Consider the following 22,535-nt stretch of genomic DNA (forward strand, 5'->3'; position numbering starts at 1 on the left):
AAAACTAAATTCAAGAAGCTAAGGATATACTCAAGACTAGAAATTACCCAAAAACATTTTTGTTTGCATCTTGATAGACAATAAAATACGGTAAATTCACTTTATTATCGCCTTTGAAAAGACATTGTAAAGAATTTCGTAGAATAATAGAGGCCTTTATTGTAAACTTCTTAAATAATAATTTTGACGCGGAAAATTTTATACACGGTAAGATGTATTACTTAAAAGGCTCGAAAGCTATGGACTTATATTTTACAAGCGATTAAAATACCCAGCCGTATTATACAATGTCTCGCTAAACGCGACTTCTCCGCATAGAAAATTATCAAAGTTCAACACCTTGAAGACTCACAATTGCTTCCTTTGAAAAAGAATGATAACCTGCAAGTTCAAGGCTATCCGCCCGGGCGTTTATGAAATTAATCGGGAAAACCATAAGAACTCACATCGATCGTGGGCGGCGAAACTTTTTGGAGGCTATGGAGCTCTCGCCCGAGAGGAACGTTAAATGCGAGTTGTATTCAGTCGTTGTCAGTTCCGGAGTGTCGTACAAAATCTTGTAAGTAATCTCGTTTTCCCTTTCTATGTTTTGTTACTCGTCGTATTGTTGTATTTTCGGTTTATTTAAGTTTAAGTTCGTATTTATTAATTTCTATATTTGTTATTTTGGTTTCAAGGGAATCGTTAGAATCAAAGACGAATTTCAAAACGTACAGGAGTGTTGTTTACACCATCGGTGTTTTTGTCCTTGTGGCTACATTTTTTTAATTTTCTTCGATTCTTACCGACATTCACTCTTAATAACACATTTTACAAAATTTGAATAACGGTGCATCTCTTAATATTTAATGAATTATCTCCAGCTTATGACGATGCTCATTTTTGCTTTATTCAGCCAACCAATCACAACAGTAGACAGCTCTCTGTCTATGTTGCCAATGAGAATTAAGATATTATTAGCCAACTGATAATTATTGGCCAAAGTAAAACCTACGTAGGTGGAAACTAATTCACGAACGAGTTAAAAGTTGCCACTTACGTTTTACAGTTGTAAACCACAAACATATCGTTTTCTTTGAAACTTGGCAATTTACCGACCTTCCTCGTGTTAGGGATGAATCATGCCTACCGTTTCCTCTCAATGCGTTTTCATCTTGCTGTCCTCTCTGATAACAAGGGCTAACTGTTCTTCAGGTTAGATGCTAGATCATTAGATGCTAGGTACTTTTTTTTTAGGTACGGTTTAGAGACAAGTTATAAAGAAATGCCAAAGGATAATCCCTTACCTACGAGAGAAATGTTTTGTTTTCTGTTAATTTTGACAGGGAAATTATCAATGCTATTTACTCAGACAGACATCGTTAGAATCTCTCGGAGTCCCTCGGCGGGCTCTCTTAATACCCGTTTCAATGCATGACGGAGATTAAGGGAATTAGGAAAGTATTGTAAATCCTTTTTCTAATTCAAAGAAGCCTGCTACCCACCAAAGCATGTATACTGTACGGTTTCTACTACAAGTGTTTCGCCGTTTCGTTAGTGTGAGAGTCTCTGTATAAAAGAATGCACGGGTTAGATCCTCGCTAACTGCTTGATAACATTAATATTTAACTTTTAAAACGTCAAACAAATATTTAAAGGCAGTTGAACTATTACGAAAAAATATTTCAATATAATACACTGAAGAAGATTCCCTTTTCGACGAGGTTTGTTTTCTTCTAAAACCTCTTCTCTTAACAAACTCTCAGACAAAAAAATCTTACTTTACATGCCGTGTCGGACGAGTTCTTTTGAAACATGCACTGCTGACGCTTGATTGAGATCTCCGAAGCGACTATTAACATCTTTATAAAGCGGAATGAGTATTACAGAAGCTGCCGGGTACCGCTGCAGTTTCGTTTACAAATGATTCACAGTTGTAAGGATTGACAATTGGACTAAAGTACTTCTGCCAAACGAAACAAGAAGGAGGCCACTCTCGCTCAGACTCTTGACTTTCGTTTAAGGAGATAGCCCATATTAAGTATAGACTATCTCGTTGAAAGTATAGCAATCTTATTAGAACAACCTTCGTCCTGTGGTAGACCAATTCATCTTTGAGCAGCCTATAATCTTTCAACATCACGTAGATACGTTTAGCAGAAGCATGCCACACTTCAATGTTTTGTTTACTCGCAGGCCAGGTGACTTGCCTGTCAACAGCTTTACTCGCAGGCTGCAAACTAACTCTCCTGGTAGAGTTACCGCGAGATAAGTCTAGGATTCATTTTGTTTTTTCTTTCTTTCATAATTCTTTTCTCGGCTTGGAATAAGTAAGTGCTGGTCTGTACTAAAATGCATCCCGGCCGTTCAAAGAAAGAACACTGGAAGAATGTTATGCTTAGAAGCAACTTCGACTATCGACGTTATCAATCGAATTGGAAGTTATCTGTATAAGAAAAAAAATCCGTTTACCATTGAAAACTAAATTCAAGAAGCTAAGGATATACTCAAGACCAGAAATTACCGAAAACATTTTTGTTTGCATCTTGATAGACAATAAAATACGGTAAATTCACTTTATTATCGCCTTTGAAAAGACATTGTAAAGAATTTCGTAGAATAATAGAAGCCTTTATTGTAAACTTCTTAAATGACAATTTTGACGCGGAAAATTTTATATAAGGTGAGATGTCTTACCTGGCAGGCTCGAAAGCTATAGCCTTATATGATTACAATGAGTGAGCGATTAAAATACCCAGCCGTATTATACAATGTCTCGCTAAATGCGACTTCTCCGCACGGAAAATTATCAAAGTTCAACACCTTAAAGACTCACAATTGCTTCCTTTGAAAAATAATGATAACCTGCAAGTTTAAGGTTATCCGCCTGGGCGTTTATGAAATTAATCGGGGAAACCATAAGAACTCACATCGATCGTTGGCGGCGAAACTTTTCGGAGGCTATGGAGCTCTCGCCCGAGAAGAACGTTAAATGCGAATGTGATACTGCTTTCAGAGTTGATTATAAGTTGAGAGAAGACTAAGAACCGACTCTGAACAAATTGTTAAGTCTCACCAAGGGATAACGATAGAAAGAAGGCATACTGAACAATATCGATTTCCGAGAGTGCACTTAAAAGGGCTATAATCTGGCAAATGACGGGTGTAGTACCAGAAAACGGTTTATCATTTTTTTTAACGCAGTGGGATTGTGAAATTCTAATCATAAGTTTCGTAGGGCCTTGGTTGCCGCTCAGCATAGAATTCAAACCTGTTTGGCCTACATTCCGGCGAAATTTAGGCGAAACACGTGCCACGGTTTGTGTGAAAGCCATCAGGACGACCGACTTTGTAATTTCCTCGAAACTATGAGAGGAACGTTGAATACAAACTTGACAGTGATGAAAGGGTTGATTATAAGTTTAGAGAAGATTAAGAACCCGACTCTGACCAAATTTTAAGGTCGGCGCTGAGGGATAACGCTGAAAATAACCATGGCGGTACATTAGTCTTCACCCCCGATGAGATAAATTGACAAAAAGAAAGTTATTAACATCACCTGTAACACTTGATATTGCTATCACATTGTACCAATTCGTTTTCATGACGTCTCTTGATATTTAATGAATTGTCACCAGTAAAAACATTCATTTTGTTTTATTTAAATTACCGGTCAGAAAACTGGACAGTTCTTTTCTAAACGAGAATTGAAACATTATCAGTGATAATGATTGGCTAAGTTTAACCTACGTAAGTGGGAAAAGTATTTACATACGAACAAGTCTAACTATATGTTTCGCAACTGTAAACCACGAATGCATTTGCTTTTTACATGTCAATTGGAAAAGTGACTATTTTCCGATTTTGCTCGTGTTGCCGGGGGATCGATCATGCCTTCGATTTTCCTATATTGTGTTTTCTTCGCTTTGTCTTCTGTGATAACAAAAGCCAATTGTTCTTCAGGTGAGATTCGAAATCTTCAGTTGGCAAATGCTTGATAATGTTTGAAGACAGTTGTTGTGTTCGGCTGAAAACTTTCAGATCACGTAATATAGAAATTAGTAGCACATTTTCGTTGTTATTATGCTTGTCTGTTGAATCCGTGGGGTCTCGGAGTTCCTCTGTGGGCTCATGCAGTTTATACCTGTTTAAGAGCGTGCGGCAGATCAACTGAATTAAGACTAGCATTGTTATCGCTATTTCTAGTTCAAAGAAGTCTGCTACATACCTAAGCATGCGTATTGTATGGTTTCTGTAACACGTAATCCACCGTTTGTATGAGAAAAAAGTATCTTGTGAACTTGATAACATTTAACTTTCAAGAAGTCAAACGAATGTTTAAAGATAGGTAAAGTGTTTTACATTGCATTTATTTATAATTCGCTAAGGAAGAATTCTCTTTCGACGAGGTGCGTTTTCTTCGAAAACTTCTTCTCTAAGCAAAACCTTCGAAAGAATAAGCATTCTTACTTAACATGCCGTGCCCGACGAGTCTTCGGAACACCATTCGGCTTCCTCTGCGTAGGTGACAATTAAATTCTTTTTAAATATGAATGAGAATTGCTACTCTACCATCTTTCGTTTCTGATTAATAAGAGGAGAAAGACATCAATAAACTCCATCAATTACTCAATATACCCAAAACTTTAAATCACAAGAAGAGTAACAAAAAAGTGAAAATGCCTAATAAACGGATAAAGTCTAGCGTCAATCTCAGGATAAGGATGGTAAGCAAACATTAGCATGCATTGTGCAGGTTGTTTTTAAATTTAGGTCTTTTTCTGACCAAGGTGATATCCAGCTCCTTTCAATATATCAGAAGTTTATACGTACGAGAACTGGGAGAACATTATAATTTTTTGTGAGTAGTTTTTGTCACGGACTGATGTCAGAAGTGAGCAACGACAAGCTTCGAGCTTGTACATGTATTATCTAAATTATCCGTTGTTATAATTACGATTAAACAAGAAAAAAAGCGATACGAATGTGTTCAGCATTGTGATCAGAACGCGGGCTGTACAACTGATTTTACCCGGCCGATAGAGTTTGCTTGCAAGTGCAAGGGCGGCTTTGAGGGTGACGGATTGACGTGTGAAGGTATTCGCTGTAACCATTTCCTTCATGATCATGTGTGTTTGAAAATCTAAATGACAAAGTTTATATAATAATTTGTAATGCAGTTAAGGACTTAACATTACAAGGACTTTGAAACGAATGCAAGCAACCAAATTAAGTAGCAAAGTGGAGCAGACTGGAAAGTTGGGTTGATTTTACTGAGGTCAGCTTCCATGCATTTTTACTGTTGGACGATTTAGCTTTACCGAGGGCCTTGTGGTAATGGTAAAGGTAAGGGTAAAGTCTGCATACGAGCCAAGTGGCCCATCAGGCCGGAGCTTATCCCGGTTTCTGTAGCATGAAGCGACTAGGAGTATTTCTACTCCCCCCTGGATGGGATGCTAGTCCAACGCAGGGTTACCCCCAGCATTAAGAATGGCTGACTGTTAGGATCGAGAAACGCCGGTCAACGTCCCATTTGACAAATCGCTCATATTTTGCCAAAAGATACCCTTAGGTGGCCTAATTCTAAAAATCATATTTAGAGGTTCCAGCGAATTTTTATTTTTCAGAAATTCGCAAAAATTTGAATGCGCGGTCAAAGTGCGGTTTTTCGTGTAATAAAATGACCGAAATAAGGTGCGAGGACGAAGCGCTGCTTAAGTCTTAAAATAAACTCAATTGACTTCAAACTTCACACAAATGTGGAACAACCACTCTAATTTATTCCTCGCTTTAAACTAATCTCAGATATGTTGATATAGTGGTTTTCCGAACCATTTTAAAAACAGCTATGAAGTGTGTGAAAAATAACGGCAAAATATAGGTCGTGTTTAACAGCATAAAAATGTATCTGGTACCTCACTTTCCGATTATTTTACATTACAGCCTTAAAATATCATTATTAAAGATATACCATGCCAAGTTTCATGCTCGAACTCGCAGTATTTCCCTTGTGAAAAACGAAAATCTATGTCAATGTGTTGGGCGCAAATAACACAATAATTATGCACGAACCAGAGACAAATCAATTTCAATGGCGAAAGTAAAAGGCTATCATTAATTAGAATCCCGTCAATTCACTGCTATCAGTAGAAACATAATGTCCACTGCATAAAAACTGTTTTCAGACGTTTTCCAACCATTGCGCGTTAACTTTGTTTAATTTCGTGTCCGCCGTCATGTCTAGTTTGTCATCGCGTGTATTTCCTTAATGTCAACAACACGTGAATGGTTGTCATAACAAACGCAAGAGATTTCCTGGAACCTTAATGTTTTCGATTCACCAAAACGCTTTAAGTTCGTTAAGACACAATAATGGGTCAACTTGGAATGCTTTTTAGCATCAAGGACGTTAAAGGACTATAAATTAATCGAGTTGAAATATCTTGAAGCAAATCAAAATCGCGCCCTTATTCTAATTTGGTAAACAGCCGATCTCCGTTCAAGTTCAAGAAGTCCAGAGGTTAATCCGGCAATGTATTACCGGTTCAACAACAAAATCACACCGAGGTCATCAAAAGTGTAAGTTTAAAAGTGTAGTGGCAAGTTCCAAATAAATTTCGCCTATATAAATTGGAAACAAGATGTGAAACGGTCTGACCCGAAACAAATAAACAAAATATTAATACGACTAATTTAACCCGAAAATGTTACAGAAAACATACCTAAAAGCCGTCGATTCCCCTCGATACCACTCCGCATTGCCTTAAAGAGCCCATTCTTTCTGCTGTAAGAATCAGGGGCCTCGTGAATCTGTATTTATTATATCGGCAACCATGCTGCGTGGCTGATATTCGAGACTCAGTAAAAGTTGTCACACAACCGTACGAGCGGCCCAGTCACGCTTTCACTGCTCTTGCGCAAATGTTCAACATTTCGCAATTTACATAAACCGACTACAAGTTTAAAGTAGTGACAGTAGATTGAAATGCGCTTGTCAAAGCTGTCCTATCGAGGAACAATGATTTCTTGTTTTTGAATGGCTCTTAGTTGTAGCTACAGTCGGGGAGGGGGGAGAGGGTATTCCCGGAAATTTCGGATATCTGTATGCCGTGGAAGATTAAGTAGTCCCCAGCTCTTAACGCCAGCACTGAAACACTAGATGATTCTCGAAGTATCACAGGGGTCACTAAGCTAAATAATTTTGAGTGTAGCTCCGCTGAGTCAATTAACCGTTGGCGCGCATATTGCATTGACCGTGGACAGGTGGAAAAACAGTTAAACCGGAAAAGCCTGTTGCACATTGCAATTTAGCGTTGTCCAACACGCAGTCGGTCTGGTTGTAATGTTAATCGTATTGGAGAGAATCTCAAGTTTTCTTTCGACACATACTGGGGTGACATACTACTAGATGGGCGTGGCCGGGAGCCACGAGTCAAGTCAGTCAATCTTCCATGCTTAAGGGAGACCACTTAATCTTCCACGGCATACAGATATCCGAAATTTCCGGGAATACCCTCTCCCCCCTCCCCGACTGTAGCTACAACTAAGAGCCATTCAAAAACAAGAAATCATTGTTCCTCGATAGGACAGCTTTGACAAGCGCATTTCAATCTACTGTCACTACTTTAAACTTGTAGTCGGTTTATGTAAATTGCGAAATGTTGAACATTTGCGCAAGAGCAGTGAAAGCGTGACTGGGCCGCTCGTACGGTTGTGTGACAACTTTTACTGAGTCTCGAATATCAGCCACGCAGCATGGTTGCTGATATAATAAATACAGATTCACGAGGCCCCTGATTCTTACAGCAGAAAGAATGGGCTCTTTAAGGCAATGCGGAGTGGTATCGAGGGGAATCGACGGCTTTTAGGTATGTTTTCTGTAACATTTTCGGGTTAAATTAGTCGTATTAATATTTTGTTTATTTGTTTCGGGTCAGACCGTTTCACATCTTGTTTCCAATTTATATAGGCGAAATTTATTTGGAACTTGCCACTACACTTTTAAACTTACACTTTTGATGACCTCGGTGTGATTTTGTTGTTGAACCGGTAATACATTGCCGGATTAACCTCTGGACTTCTTGAACTTGAACGGAGATCGGCTGTTTACCAAATTAGAATAAGGGCGCGATTTTGATTTGCTTCAAGATATTTCAACTCGATTAATTTATAGTCCTTTAACGTCCTTGATGCTAAAAAGCATTCCAAGTTGACCCATTATTGTGTCTTAACGAACTTAAAGCGTTTTGGTGAATCGAAAACATTAAGGTTCCAGGAAATCTCTTGCGTTTGTTATGACAACCATTCACGTGTTGTTGACATTAAGGAAATACACGCGATGACAAACTAGACATGACGGCGGACACGAAATTAAACAAAGTTAACGCGCAATGGTTGGAAAACGTCTGAAAACAGTTTTTATGCAGTGGACATTATGTTTCTACTGATAGCAGTGAATTGACGGGATTCTAATTAATGATAGCCTTTTACTTTCGCCATTGAAATTGATTTGTCTCTGGTTCGTGCATAATTATTGTGTTATTTGCGCCCAACACATTGACATAGATTTTCGTTTTTCACAAGGGAAATACTGCGAGTTCGAGCATGAAACTTGGCATGGTATATCTTTAATAATGATATTTTAAGGCTGTAATGTAAAATAATCGGAAAGTGAGGTACCAGATACATTTTTATGCTGTTAAACACGACCTATATTTTGCCGTTATTTTTCACACACTTCATAGCTGTTTTTAAAATGGTTCGGAAAACCACTATATCAACATATCTGAGATTAGTTTAAAGCGAGGAATAAATTAGAGTGGTTGTTCCACATTTGTGTGAAGTTTGAAGTCAATTGAGTTTATTTTAAGACTTAAGCAGCGCTTCGTCCTCGCACCTTATTTCGGTCATTTTATTACACGAAAAACCGCACTTTGACCGCGCATTCAAATTTTTGCGAATTTCTGAAAAATAAAAATTCGCTGGAACCTCTAAATATGATTTTTAGAATTAGGTCACCTAAGGGTATCTTTTGGCAAAATATGAGCGATTTGTCAAATGGGACGTTGACCGGCGTTTCTCGATCCTAACAGTCAGCCATTCTTAAGTTCGCCGGTACCCATTTATACACCTGGGTGGAGAGAGGCACTGTGAGAGTAAAGTGTCTTGCCCAAGAACACAACGCAAGGTACCCGGCCAGGGTTCGAACCCGGACCGCTCGATCCGGAGACGAGCCCACTAACCATGAGGCTACCGCGCCTCCCGGGGAATATGTATATTCCATCGGGCTCCAAGCAGTTAAGAGTATGATTAAATCCAAACTGCGAATGTTAACCTTTGGTCTTTTAAGGGCAAAGTTAAAATTACATGTGTCGTTAAAACTTTAACCGCATGCAGTACTGGCGACCGTCAAGGCTACCAAAATAACACGACGAAAATTAAAGCGGGCTTTTTCTTTGAAGATAACAAAAATTAAGGAACTGTTAAGGTTTTTTGGCCTACTTTAATACGTATGCAAAGAATTCTAGGTTTGACTTAACGAAAGAACAAGCTATTTTGTCAAAATTGGCGCCACTATCACATCCTGCTCAACGACACGCCGTAAACGTGTTACCAGAAGTAGGAAGTTTGGGCGACATATTTAAAGCTCACCAGGATAAGAAACTGTTACACATTCTTGATTTGTTACTATCTGTTATATTTTCGGCATTTCAAATGTAACCAATGGGTCAAGAGGTCCTACTAAACTGTCCTTACTGTACATAAGACGTCAAGAAAGTAAAGCCGCACAGATCGCCGAACGCTGACTAGCTTAATCAAATTTCTAAGACTCCGGCCGTATGAAGTTCTATTCAGAATTTTTTTCTCCTACATTGCTTTTAAATAGACATCAACGAATGCCAATCTCTAGCAGATGCTTGTCACAAAGATGCGTATTGCAGCAACTATCATGGCGGCTATACCTGTACTTGTGTGTCCGGATACTCTGGTAATGGCACGGTATGTATAGGTAGGTATCATGTGAGGTATAAAGTAAAACAGTAGTTGTGTGTGTTTTTGTCCCAACAATAGGCACACTCATCGTGTACTGATCTGTAGGCCTAACTAAGCCTAACTAGATTATTTTTTAGGGGTAAATTCCTCTTCATCCTGTAAACCTGGGCAAATGCTGCATTCCATTTTTTCCTCAGCTCCAGAGAAATGCCAAGCACAACTGGACCTCATCTTTTTACTCGACGCATCGGGGAGTGTTGGAGCAGACAATTACGTTAAAGAAAAAGATTTCATTAAGATTGTGACAAGCAGATATGAACTAGGGACAACCAGCCAAGCTGCCGTTATTGCATTTAGTACTAACGCTTCCAACGCAGTTCCGCTGGGCTCGAAGAACACAACGTTATCGTTCGCTTCGGCGGTGGACAATATCCCGTATGACAGAGGGTACACCCGTATTGACCTCGCACTTCGTCTGGCCTATGATGAGTATTTTTCATCAGAAGACTCGAACGAAACTCAGAAACTAGTGATATTGTTGACTGATGGAATACAAAATCGATGGAGTGACCCACCTTACATACCAATAGCAGATACAGTACAGCTCCTTCGTTCCAAAGCTGCTCGCGTCTATGCTGTTACTATTGGGGACAATATTGACATGTCAGCGATGAGGGCTGTCACTGAGGAAGACAACGTTATATTTCAAGCCACTGAATTCGACGATTTGGTAGCAAAGGCTGACTCAATATCCAAGACATCTTGTGTCGACGCTCGTGAGTTGTTTCCTTTTGTATATATCATGCAAATAATTTACTTTTAAGGTTGTTCGGTTCTTGTGACATGAGAATACGCATAAGCCGAGCATGAGCATTAGAAAAGCGAGAACAGCAGCGATTTCATTATAAGTGCAGGCATATGCACATAAAAAGCCTGTAAACACATTAAGTTGCTTGTTTTGTTGTCCTTACTACATCGCGACACAGGTAAGGGCAGAGATAAGAGCGAGAAGAGGATAAAGAGGAAGAAAAGAAGCAGAAGGAGGAGGAGCAGAAGAGGGAGGAGAAGTAGTATTAGCAGGATTAGTAGTAATAGCACCAGTAGCAAGAGGAGCAGAAGCATGAGCAGGATCAGGAGCTGGAGCACGATGAGAAGCAGTTGCCGGAAAAAGGGCGTGAACAGGAGCAGGAGAATGAGAAAGAGTGGTGGCAGGGAAAAGAAAATAAGCGGAAGCTGGGAAACGAATATGAGTAGGATTAGGTGTACGAGAAAAACAGGAGGAGGAAAAAGAACGGGAGCAAGAGTAGGAGAAAGGGTATTTGAAAGGACAGAAACTTAAGTAGGAATAGGAGTGGGATTGTAGCGGGCGCAGCAGCAGGGGTGAACGCGGTACTGTGCAAGGAGCACGAATAAGAGAGAAAATAGGAACTGGAACATCGATAGGACAAAGTGCAGGGGCAGGAACATACACAGCATCCCAAATATAGGCATAAGCTATTTTTTGCTTTTTCTAAAGTTAGCGATCGGACAACATGACAAGATTGAAAGTGTACGTTCTTCTCTTGCCTGTGCTGGTATTCAGTTGTACTCAAATGTGGCGCTGCTTTCCTCGCTATTCTATGCTTTTCTTTATGCTAATGGAAAACTGTAGGCATAACTCAAATGGGTAAGGGCTAAAACAGTTTGCTTGATTTTAAAAGAATATTATCAACCAATTAATTTTATCAATGAATTTTTAGCAAGCAATAGCAACCACAAAGGTACACTAAAGTATAACTATATTATTTTCGGGGACTTTTCGAATTAGACAAAATTATTTGTACAGTTAGTTTTAATGAGTTATACACATGAGCTTGAAGCTGATGCTGAATAATTTTAATATTGTGTGTGGCTCACTTTTCACTAGTCCAGACCCAAGGAATCGCGTTTTGTAGTATTGATCCAGAAATGGCAAATTGTGAATTTCCAGCGCATTGCGTCAACACGAGTACCGGTGTTTCGTGTATGTGCAGCGATGGCTACGTTGGTGATCCACACCAGTGTGAAGGTGAGTGTTACTGGAATGGAATATACATGTTGTCGAAAGGACTACCAGAAAAACTATTTTGGACACCATCAGTTTGTTATTCGAGATTTCAATTGTCTTTTATGTACCTCCTCAAACTTTTTTGTTTCACTCAAGTTTTTGAGGTTTTGTACGAATTTGTTTCCAATATAATGATTGTTTCAGTTTTTAGTTCCCTTGTCATTGGTTACTCTTCGCCTTATTTCAGACAAATTCTTGTATTTCTTACATTAGCATGGTCTTAGTAGTTAGATTTGTACTGCAGTGAACGAGGCAATGGTGTTATTTTCTTTTGGCAGACATCTGATATTAAGTATGGAGGGCAACATTTTATTCAGGGGGTGAAACAATACCTCCCGATGCTTTGATTCACTTACTTGAATTTTCATGAATTTTCAGAATTTCGACAGTGGTGGGCCATCCGGGCCCTTCAACTGCTGAATCTGGACCAGATTTTTAAACACCACCTGATGGCATACAAAACTGCTTATTTTTTTTATCATGAATTGAAAAATGTCGGCTCCCTAAACTGAACTAGAATAAATACCTTTTTCTCAAACACTTCTTTTCAGTTCCAAGACGTGAATGAATGTACCAATGGTTCACATGACTGCCCCGTCAATGCCTACTGTGTCAACATCCCAGGCTCGTACAACTGTTCATGTAACCAGTCAGGATACAGTTATAACGGCAGCATGAGTGTAGGTATGTAAAGTCTGTATTTCCAATGCTTGAGCAGCGATACCTTTAACAGTGAAAGTATTTCAAGGAGAGCAATTGCAAAAAAAACAACATAAAACTAAACGAAATAGGATAAATCAGCAGGCAGAGAGAGTTGAACTGTTTCAAATTAGTCAGATAAGCCTTAGAAAATGTACTTCTACTTCATTGCATTTCTGGTCTATATAATATGTAATTTAATCCGCCTGCTATAGTCATTAAAATTTTTCAGGTCAATTAAAAATTAGTGAAATAATATTTCGGGGATCTTCGGGGTTAAAAAAAGAAGCTTATCCGTGCTTGCTGGATCTCCTGCATTAATCAAGTATAATCTGATTTGTAATGTACTATAGAAGACGAATACAAAATGTCTCTGTACAAGATGTTTAAAAACCACTTTCTCGATTGCGAGTTGGGCACATCCCGCATTGAATAAGAAAAGTATGGATTTGCCAGCAAGATCAGCGAAATATTTTGATTCTGATAAGGCAACTTTGATTTGGTGTTGTACGTGAAATATTGTCGCAATGGTGTGCGTGTTGCTTGGTAATTTATGACTACTTTTAATAATTGCAAGCAATGCAATATTATGACAATCTCAGCAGCGCTAGTATAAGATTTCTTCAACTAGAAAAAAAATAAAACTTGCCGGTACATTACTAGCAGATTTAAAATGAAAAGAAATGTTTGCCCTGACAGAATGCAAGCAATATCAACCCTCTATCCAATGACCGCGAATTCACAATATTATCTAGGTGTAGTCGTGTAGGTTTCCTTCAGATTAGCTTTATGTTCTTATGTTCGTTATGTTCATTCTTCCGCTATAACTAACAATAATTTCATTTACACGCGAATGTAGTGAAAGATCATATATTTGTACTGCGAAGAAAGATGATCATCGCAGTTATACACACAACTTAAGCAGTTGTGAAAGTAAGGCCGGAAAAAAAAAAAACTCACAAAGTCCCCAACTCCCAGTTGGCTTGATAGCTCAGTAGAGTACTGCAACGGTATCGAGAGGTCATGGGTTCGAATCCCATTCAGGCCCGAATTTCTCAGGCTTTAATTTCACAACTGCTTAAGTTGTTTGTATCACCACAATGATCAATCATGTCTTAGTAACTACATTTCTCAATATGAGTATCTCACATATCGGCAGAACTGTTCCTTGCAGTATATTGGATGTTCCTCAATTTTAAACCTAGCTGCATCTGGTTTTATTCGCACAAGTGTCATGTAGCTCAGTGGAAGAACGTTCACCTATGTGTGGAAAGATTTCATGTTGGACTGCTATTGGGAAAGTCAAGTCATTTCACAACCAGCTTGTGCTGACCCTGACTGAATAATCTCATCTCCCTTATATTTTCTACCAAGCTTTACATCCGGCATTTCTTTATGTTTAACATGTGACAGCGTGTCTGGTTGATTTTAGGGGTTTCCAATTTTTACTTAGTATACATAAAGCGCATTAAAAACACATTTACCAATATAGAAATTCCATTTAAACAGTTCCGCAATGAAAAGAGGCGAGTATTGGGGAAAAAAACTTTCGGATCATCAAGTTGTCTCATCTAACTTAACATGTTATTGCTGGTGATCAATTCTTTGAGCGTGTTTTGCATAAAGTGACTGTGATAAATTATTAATGCTAAGAAATAAATTACACGTCAGTGTATTTAACTTTGTGAAAATAGCAAGACTGTGCCTTCCGGAGGTAATCTCCGAACGAAATTCAAGGCTTACTACACCAAACTGAATTACTAAAAAGATTTTTGATAACACGCATATTGTATAACTCTATACAGAATGTAATTCCAAAACTGAGCTCAGTTAAAGCTAAAATTAAGTGATATCCAGACAAACGTCGAGATATTGGTTATTTAGTCATAAAGATAAGTCTTCAAATTAAACTTAAGGGGATTTTATTCGCTAGGTACTTCAGAAAAGCTCAAGCTGAGTTCAGTCTGAGATCTAAAATGTGGATCTTATTGTGTTAACGGAATATGTGTTTGTAACTTAACAGAATGCATGCCGACAGCAGGCACGCCACAGAAACTATTTAATGCTTTTTTTCAAAGGTTTCCTTTGCTCATTTCAAAGTAAAATTGTGTAGATGACATAATACTTTTCAAAAGACCTAGCTTTTTTGCTCACTATCGGGCTCAATATATTAACGTGTTTACAGTTTTTCGCGCCGCGTGGGTTGAGGTAATTTGGTAACCAGGTTCCATTAGGAAAATATCATTAATATTCGATGAACTGTATGACATTTAATTCCCTCGGCACACGCTGCAAAAAATCATCCTAGTTAAAGCCCTGTCCTTTACCACAATTTTATCAAATTTACTACCAAAATGTTTGTCTTCAACTTCTTGGTTCTTCTAACAAGCACAATATCAGGTATTTATTAACCCGTTCATTTTACAAATCGCATGACATCACGATGACATAAACGGAGATAACACAAATGGCAATTTTGCTTAATTTCGCTTCCAGCGTTATCATCAGAACTTTTACCAAGTAACGTTATCAGTTAGATTTACGATCCACTGTGAACTGATAACAAACAGTTTCTTTTGAAAACATTTTGTTGCTCGCATCCGATTGCATGTAGCTTCCGCAGGTGTAGCACGGTAGAAGTTTAGCATATGTCAAAGTTAAGTCTTAATTTTTAATTTTTTTTTTTTCATTTTTACAGTTTGCGGCTCTCTCGCTTACAGCCAAAACCAGGTATAATAAATGTGAACCACATACTTATAATAAGAATAGTCTATACTGTTTACAGCTCCTAAACAATATATCATGTGGAAATTCAACACACTAAAACGAAGAAAACCTAACCAGGTCATGAATTTTACATTGGTAAATTATTCCGTCTTATAGAGTGATGGAAGAAAACTTGAACAGCAGTTGTTAATTTTTATACCCATTCTCAAGATCCATTCCTCGCCTCTTTGCATTAAGTGTTCTCCCATTCTTAAAAACTATTATTCGTTAAATAAGTATGAAAACAGGTTGACGACATATATCCTAATGTCGATCAAACAATGGACAGAATATTATCATTCTTTAAATCAACATTTGAAATCCTTTTATTACAGGCGTTTATTCACGAACTTAGTTCGAACACAATTATTATTCGAATTTTAGTTTTGCCAGAAAAGTTAAGGGAAATTTTCTGCAATACGTAAAGGATCATAAGACGAAATAAACAGGGTAACGTTCAGCGAGAAAAGCTGTTTGAGTTATAAGACTTCGAATTAAAATTCTTCTTACGTAGTAGTCGCCTCTTTGTCAGCGTTTTGCAGTTGTTTAAGATGACAGTTGCAATCAGGATTGATTCCGAGTTAAGCTCGCTTTAAGTTTGGTAAGTGTAAGTTCTCGTCAGTTTTGATAGCTACCTACTTTGGTTGCAATGCACGGAACATTTAAAAATAAGACGGAACTATGCGGTCGTTGCAATTTTTCTTTCATCACTCTAATTTAAATGCAACAAATTTTTGTTTGCTATGGTGACGAGTTGTCAAGGCAGTAGTCTCGAACGCATTTTTAGATTACGAGAGTGTTCTTGTATACCATTCCATGACAGGGATCTACCCGTTTTTAGCCTGGTGCTCCTCCAATTCAAATCATGAAAAATTCCATTGAACTGGCCTGCTACATGGTTGTTGTTTTTTATTATAACCTTCGTTTCAACATAATTATTAGCGAGAGACGTAGGCTTACATCCCCAGCCAGAGATATCTGTTCGCACTTGAATTCATGAGCCATTTTTTTTTTTTATATAGTTCTGGTGCAACTTAACTGGAGTGGAAAGATGCGTTAGCAACGTAACTGAATGCAACTGTTCTTTACCAAACCAGATTTACTGTCCATCTAGCAACTCGTGCCAGGCCTCACAAACTTACAATGAGAGTTTGTGTCGGAGTAACGTAAGCTGCGCTGTAGGTGAGCCTAACATTCTGTTTGGTTTACTTGTCATGGATGACAAATATAACGTCAATTAAAGAATGACGGTAATTTCTACCGCCTTTTATCAGGAGCCATAATATTTATCTGATAAGGATCCCATGTTATTAAGGCAGTGCCACTTTTTCAGCCGCACCGGACTCCGAGCAGAGATTACAAGCTAAGTTGTACTGTCAATATTCCTATCATTTTAGAGCTAAGCTATGCACACCATGTTAATTTGAATGTTTTCTATCTCGTGTTCCCAGACCCTACTACAGTGACTGTATCTTCTTCTTCATCATCATCATCTTCTTCTTCTTCTTCTGTACACGGTTCGACAGCTGCAGGTGGTGCAGGGTCCATAGGTAAGTATAACAACGACAAGAACTGAAGTGTATCGTGTTATATAAGGAAACCTTGATAACCTAAAGGTAGCCCGGGGCTGCGTTACACGTTAACGCCCTGGCCTCCCCTCTCTGTCACGTAGCTGTGGCAGTCGCACGTGGCACGTTTTCTCGCTATAGGGTATTACATCAGTTGCACAGCTTGACATCAGCCACTACAATACCACACACACTTCCACTTGCCAAGCCTATCAAGGCTGACCAAAGAGGCACCATAAATGAAGAACTACACTTTACACTGTATTGGTTTTTCATCAGTAATTACAAAACAGCACTATACTCAAATAAAAATTGTATTTTCAGTGTCGACAGCTAGCTCTCTGGCGTCTGCGAGCTCGAGTAAAACAACTGATGGTCACGTGTCAATTACACCAGCTTCCACCACTTTCCATTCACTAGACACGGACTACACACCAATCATAATCAGCATTGCTGCTGGATTTGCGTGTTTTATTGTGTATGTCTGCTTTATGTGCATTGTTCATTCATGGTGGCTAAAGAGGAACAAGTTCACCGGGGTAAACAGCACACCTCTGAAGGACATAGAAAAGAGGAAGAGGAAAGAAGAGTTAAGAGAATTGAGACGGCAAAGAATAGGTAACAGTCAAGTTTCAAATTATTCTCTTTCTTGAGTATTTAATTTGCTAATTAGATATTTATCGTATTTTCGTAACAGAAAGAGAAGCAAGGGAGCCGTCAAAATTTGATATGGGATACAGAAAACCTCAAAAAGTGAACGAGCGCGCCTTGGCCAATTACGATTGGGCAAGAACTTCGTATTTACCAGGAATGCTCGAGCCCTCGAGCAGCCAGCCAAATCCCGCGGTAATCACTCCAAAACTCATCTGTGATGATGAAGACACTGATTTGGACAACCCAAATGAATTAGGCGATGAAAACAAGGGTTACGAATCAGGCCAGGAACACGAAGACGACACTCGCAAGTTAACAACACCAGCGTCTTTGTTCTCGCCAATTGAAGTGGAACCAAAAGAGCCAGTTATGGTTGAGCCAGAGATCTTTGAGAGCATGGAAGAGATCCCGCGCCCTCCCCCTGACGGGGATGTTGTAGACCGTGATTCGCATTCGCAGGATTATTTTAATATGATGGGGAGATTTTGAAAGACAATTTATCAGATCTGGTACGGGTCAATGAACCGAACCGGCTCTAAAAACATTGCCAGACAAATTAAATACTTAGAAAATAGTTATAACTTGAAATTTACAACAACTTGTTGTAAATGTGTGTTTTATCCCAGCATGTGCTAATTCAAATCAGTGTGGTTTATATGAAATATCCAAGTCTACAGAAGAGAAATTTTGTTTGAATCACTGAATTTTAATATTGCAACTGTGATTGACCTCAAGTAGACATTTCTTCGATTCAGTCTAAAGTTTTTAAAATAACGAGTATTAGCTGTAAACGAGACCCAAGACGCTCGCAAGATATTGTGAAGCTAAAATTTGGGAGGATACAACTGACAATCAAGTTAACCACGTATGTTTGAGTTTTGGAAGTAGATACAAATAGATAAACAACTGTAAACTTGATCTGTCGTGTTTTAATGAAGGCATGTTGGAAATATTTTCAGTATAGGATCATATAGTAACAGTTGAAATTATACAACTTACAATTAAGCAATACATTTCCCACTTAAGCCTCCGAGAGATATGATCCATCATTCAGATAACATGAAAAGACTTACGTTTGTAGACTTAAGGGAGTAAAGATCTTTGAAATAAGTAGTTTTCATTTCGTATGGTAAAGTTATTTTTAGGAAAGAATCATGACTAGTTGTGTAAGTAAACAACATAAATAAACTGTGCAAATAAAGTTTCAGGCTGGCAACAAAAGTTATCTCAATTCAGATAAAAATGACAAGGAGAAGCCAAGTATTTAGTGATTTACCTGATGCGTATAGTTTTCCGAGTTTATCAACGGGTAAACACGGCCATTGCTGTTATTAGGACAGGTTTCGGAAGTTCTTGCAGCCTGATTCTCAATGGGGAAAGTTCTAAGACCGGCCTTAACCGTTAATAGCATTTTCAATAAATAAATAAAAGCTGCAAAACTTTTGGAGCATTTATCTGAGATTCGTCTGGGACCAATTGGTTTGATATGATGGTACTTGATATATCACTGATCCCGGAACTTGATGCTTTCTTGTTTTATTGATGGCGTACCCAAGATGGCGGCTGTTCAGACGACGTGATACGGCGTCGCCATTCCATGTTGCTTACGTCAATCGATGCATTTTGGGCGTACGAAATACCCTTTGATTGAGTTTAATGTTAATGGATTTAATATGGGCTGAATTGGCCTCCCCCGCCCTGCCCGGTCATAGAAGACCTCCAAAAAGTCCAATCAAAACATGGTTAGACGACTCTTTTAAGTGACGCATAAGAAAAGTTTACGTCTCAGACCACTCCTAGCCTCAGATCACTCCATATTCAAAAATCTCAGGGGGTCTAGAAATAGCTAATCGTGTAAAGTCCTCCACGAAAACATCCACGCACCTTAAAATAGATTACGGAAATTTCTTGAAGTTTCAGGAAAATCTCAAAAAGTGCAAATTTTCGCATTGCGAACCATTCAACGAAACAATCTATAAATTTCGCGGTGGAGTGAAAAAAAGGAACAGAAACTCATGGTTAGAAGTTTTCTGAAAATTGGGTTTAGCTCGCGAGGTTGTTCTCTTCAGCTATTTCTTGGAAATTGTAGGAAATGCTGTCCATTCGCCACTGGAAATGTCCGAAAAAGAAAACCTTTTTCAGTCTATCAAGAGGAATTATCTTTCCCCGGAGGATTACTGACCTGAAGGGGATTACTTGTATTCTTTTGTATGCTTTACTCGATTACTTTGTTACGCATACACTGTGTAAATGTTCGTAAGGCGTAAAACAAAACACAGTTGGCGTTATGACTGACTTTAATAGTTCAAGTATCTTTTCACAGTAACTTGTGATTGTATCACAGAAGAAATAAAACATCTACGACAGAAGCTCGTGTAAGTGTATAAGATAAAGGAGATGGGTCACACTACTCAAGGAAATTCTATTACGTCTATTGCGAATAGACCTATATCATAATTACGTGTCCACATATATCTTAATCATATATCATAATTGACCACTTTCCCAATGGCGGTTTTCAGGGCCAATGGAAACAAACAATGAAACTGTAAATGAACATAACGTGGTTAAAAAACCAACTGGCAGGAGCCAGACATATGTTATTTTCCGGCTGGGAGGTCCGTATAGTGAAAAACTGTGACCGAGGTCACAGTTTTTCTCTATACGGACCGACCCTAAGCCGGCAAATAACATGTTTATTTTTTTTTTCCTGCGGTAAAGTTGGTTTTACAGATTACAAATGGGTTTGTTTACGCAACTTTGTCATTGAATCGACTTCTGCGCCGTCTAGTAACGATTTGTAAAAAAACTCTTCGCAACGAGCGAGCAACTCAGATAGTAGACAAAGACAGATGTATTAAAGAACAGATTTTTTTTCGAACTACTTTAAGTTAGTTGCATTTATTTCACCAGTTAAGATCTCCAAAATTGTTTTTGCGTGTGAAATTTCGTGCGAAGTTTGAAGTTTTACTACAAAAACAATTTCTGTCAGTCATTGCTTTTAAAATCACTTGAAATCAGACTTTTCTACAGTAAATTGAATAGCAGAAAGCGAGGAAATTCGTTAAGTGTATTCCACAGAAATTCTCCTAAATACAGCAACGATCAGAGAGGCAAACTCGACTGAAATTGACTCAAATTTTACGGCGAGAGAAACAAAGGATTACGCGCCATTACAGCGCCAAGCTACAAACAACCAAGCAAACTCTCGCCACCTCAAAACACTCAATTGAATTTACTTACAGTGACTTTCCTTGCCATTTTAAAGTGAACAGAGATAAAATGGCGTTGACTAATCGTCGATGGATGCGTAAAAAAGGCAAAAGATTGACGATTACCGCTAACTTTTAGGAGCGAAATTTAGGCAGCGGGGAAAAAAATCCGGCCCGTGGGCCGTATCGTAAAAAGCTGGACCCGTCACGTGCGTATGATTAGCCAATCAAATTCGAGGATTTAGGATTCCGGCCCGCTCAGTTGCTTGAGAAAAAAAATAAAAGTGTGGCCGAGGAGTTAAACTCGGGACAACCGCAAAGTCGGTATTTCACATCCGGCGCCCTAACCACTCGGCCACGCTGCTTTCTTCAAATATTACAGCGAATCAAGATCTATAACATCAAACCCTTATAACTACATTAAAAATCCGTGAAAACGCTTACAATTTAACCAGATCAATCAGATTTATATTCTTTAATTTCTGTCTGCGTAAAAACAGAAATAGATTTTACTGATCAGTAATGATTTTTTTTTTCTCTTTTATATTAATAACTTAAGTTTTTATCGATTAATGAGTTTTTGGTATTTTATGAAAACCCTGCGCCTCGTAAAGGAGGTAGGCACTAAGAAAACTCAATCACCGAAGCAAAGATAGCCAACCTCGAGACTTATTATCTATGAAAAAGGTACGAAACAGAAGCAAATATCATTCTTAAGAGGACCCTAGAACAAAATATTTGCAAATCTACTTCTTCAATAAACATGTAAACCAATGCAATCATGTGCTGACTTTTGTTTATACTGTTAATTAATTATGAGTGATAATAGGTAATGAAATGATCCAATCAGTGTACAGAATCTGCAGGCTGATCCTCCCTCTTCTCTTCACTTCACACTGGCGGGCAGTGTGAAGTCCCTGGCAATGTTACGTCGGCTTGGTATGGAGAAATAAAAACGCAACATTACTGATATCGTTAGAACAATTTAGTTCTATCTTTTTTCTCTTTAGTCAGCTGAAATCAGGGAAATAGATACATTTTGGGAGTCATACATCAATTAATTGAGCAAGACCAAGAGTCTATCAAGACCTTTCTCGGAGGAGGTGTCATACAATGTTTTGTTGGGACAAGAAGCGTCGAGCACTCCTATTCTGGCCTTGAAGGACAGTCAGTAACCCAGAGCAGGAGCTGTTAGCTCAATGAATTTTCTTTCTTCCGTGTGCCTAACTTTTAAAACCTAGCTGGTCCTTGCTAAAGCTCTGAACAAATTCGTGGACCTTACGCCCACTGCCAAGTTTTGCTTATGAAAAACAGCTTTAACTCTTGTAACACTAGATGATTTCTACCTGTTCACACCGATTTTGAAAGATCACAATTCTCATTCGATCTACCCGCGCGCGCAGTTTGTAGCGATAGACACGTTGCCCCATACGCTGCAATGAATAATTGTAACTTCTCTTTACCCTTTTATGTCAAATTCAACTGGACAGGTTGTGAGAATAAAGGACCAGGTCATGTTAATACTAAATTCTCCCAAACAATTACAATAAAAACATACGATCTGTACAGGAGCAATAC

At 38.5% G+C, this 22,535-nt stretch overlaps 1 protein-coding gene across 1 annotated transcript; it reads left to right on the forward strand.

Annotated features, from left to right (window-relative positions):
* Nucleotides 1-1,121: 1,121 nt before the first annotated feature.
* LOC145465905 (uncharacterized) lies at nucleotides 1,122-19,756 on the forward strand. Its single transcript, XM_081449667.1, has 10 exons — nucleotides 1,122-1,194; nucleotides 9,866-9,988; nucleotides 10,170-10,748; nucleotides 11,879-12,019; nucleotides 12,617-12,742; nucleotides 15,456-15,487; nucleotides 16,546-16,705; nucleotides 16,975-17,073; nucleotides 17,416-17,709; nucleotides 17,789-19,756. The coding sequence occupies exons 1-10, from the start codon at nucleotides 1,122-1,124 to the stop codon at nucleotides 18,232-18,234; spliced, it is 2,073 nt and encodes a 690-aa protein (XP_081305793.1). The 3' UTR covers nucleotides 18,235-19,756.
* The last annotated feature ends 2,779 nt before the right edge of the window (nucleotides 19,757-22,535 follow it).

The sequence above is a fragment of the Orbicella franksi genome, chromosome 13, assembly GCF_964199315.1.
Source record: "Orbicella franksi chromosome 13, jaOrbFran1.1, whole genome shotgun sequence".
In the NCBI taxonomy this organism is placed as follows: domain Eukaryota; kingdom Metazoa; phylum Cnidaria; class Anthozoa; order Scleractinia; family Merulinidae; genus Orbicella; species Orbicella franksi.

Coding starts and splice junctions, on each gene's coding strand:
- LOC145465905 (XM_081449667.1), top strand. CDS start 1,122: ATGCCTACCGTTTCCTCTCAATGCGTTTTCATCTTGCTGTCCTCTCTG. Junction 10,749..11,878: donor GACATCTTGTGTCGACGCTC/GTGAGTTGTTTC, acceptor ACTTTTCACTAG/TCCAGACCCAAGGAATCGCG. Junction 12,020..12,616: donor TGATCCACACCAGTGTGAAG/GTGAGTGTTACT, acceptor TTCAGTTCCAAG/ACGTGAATGAATGTACCAAT.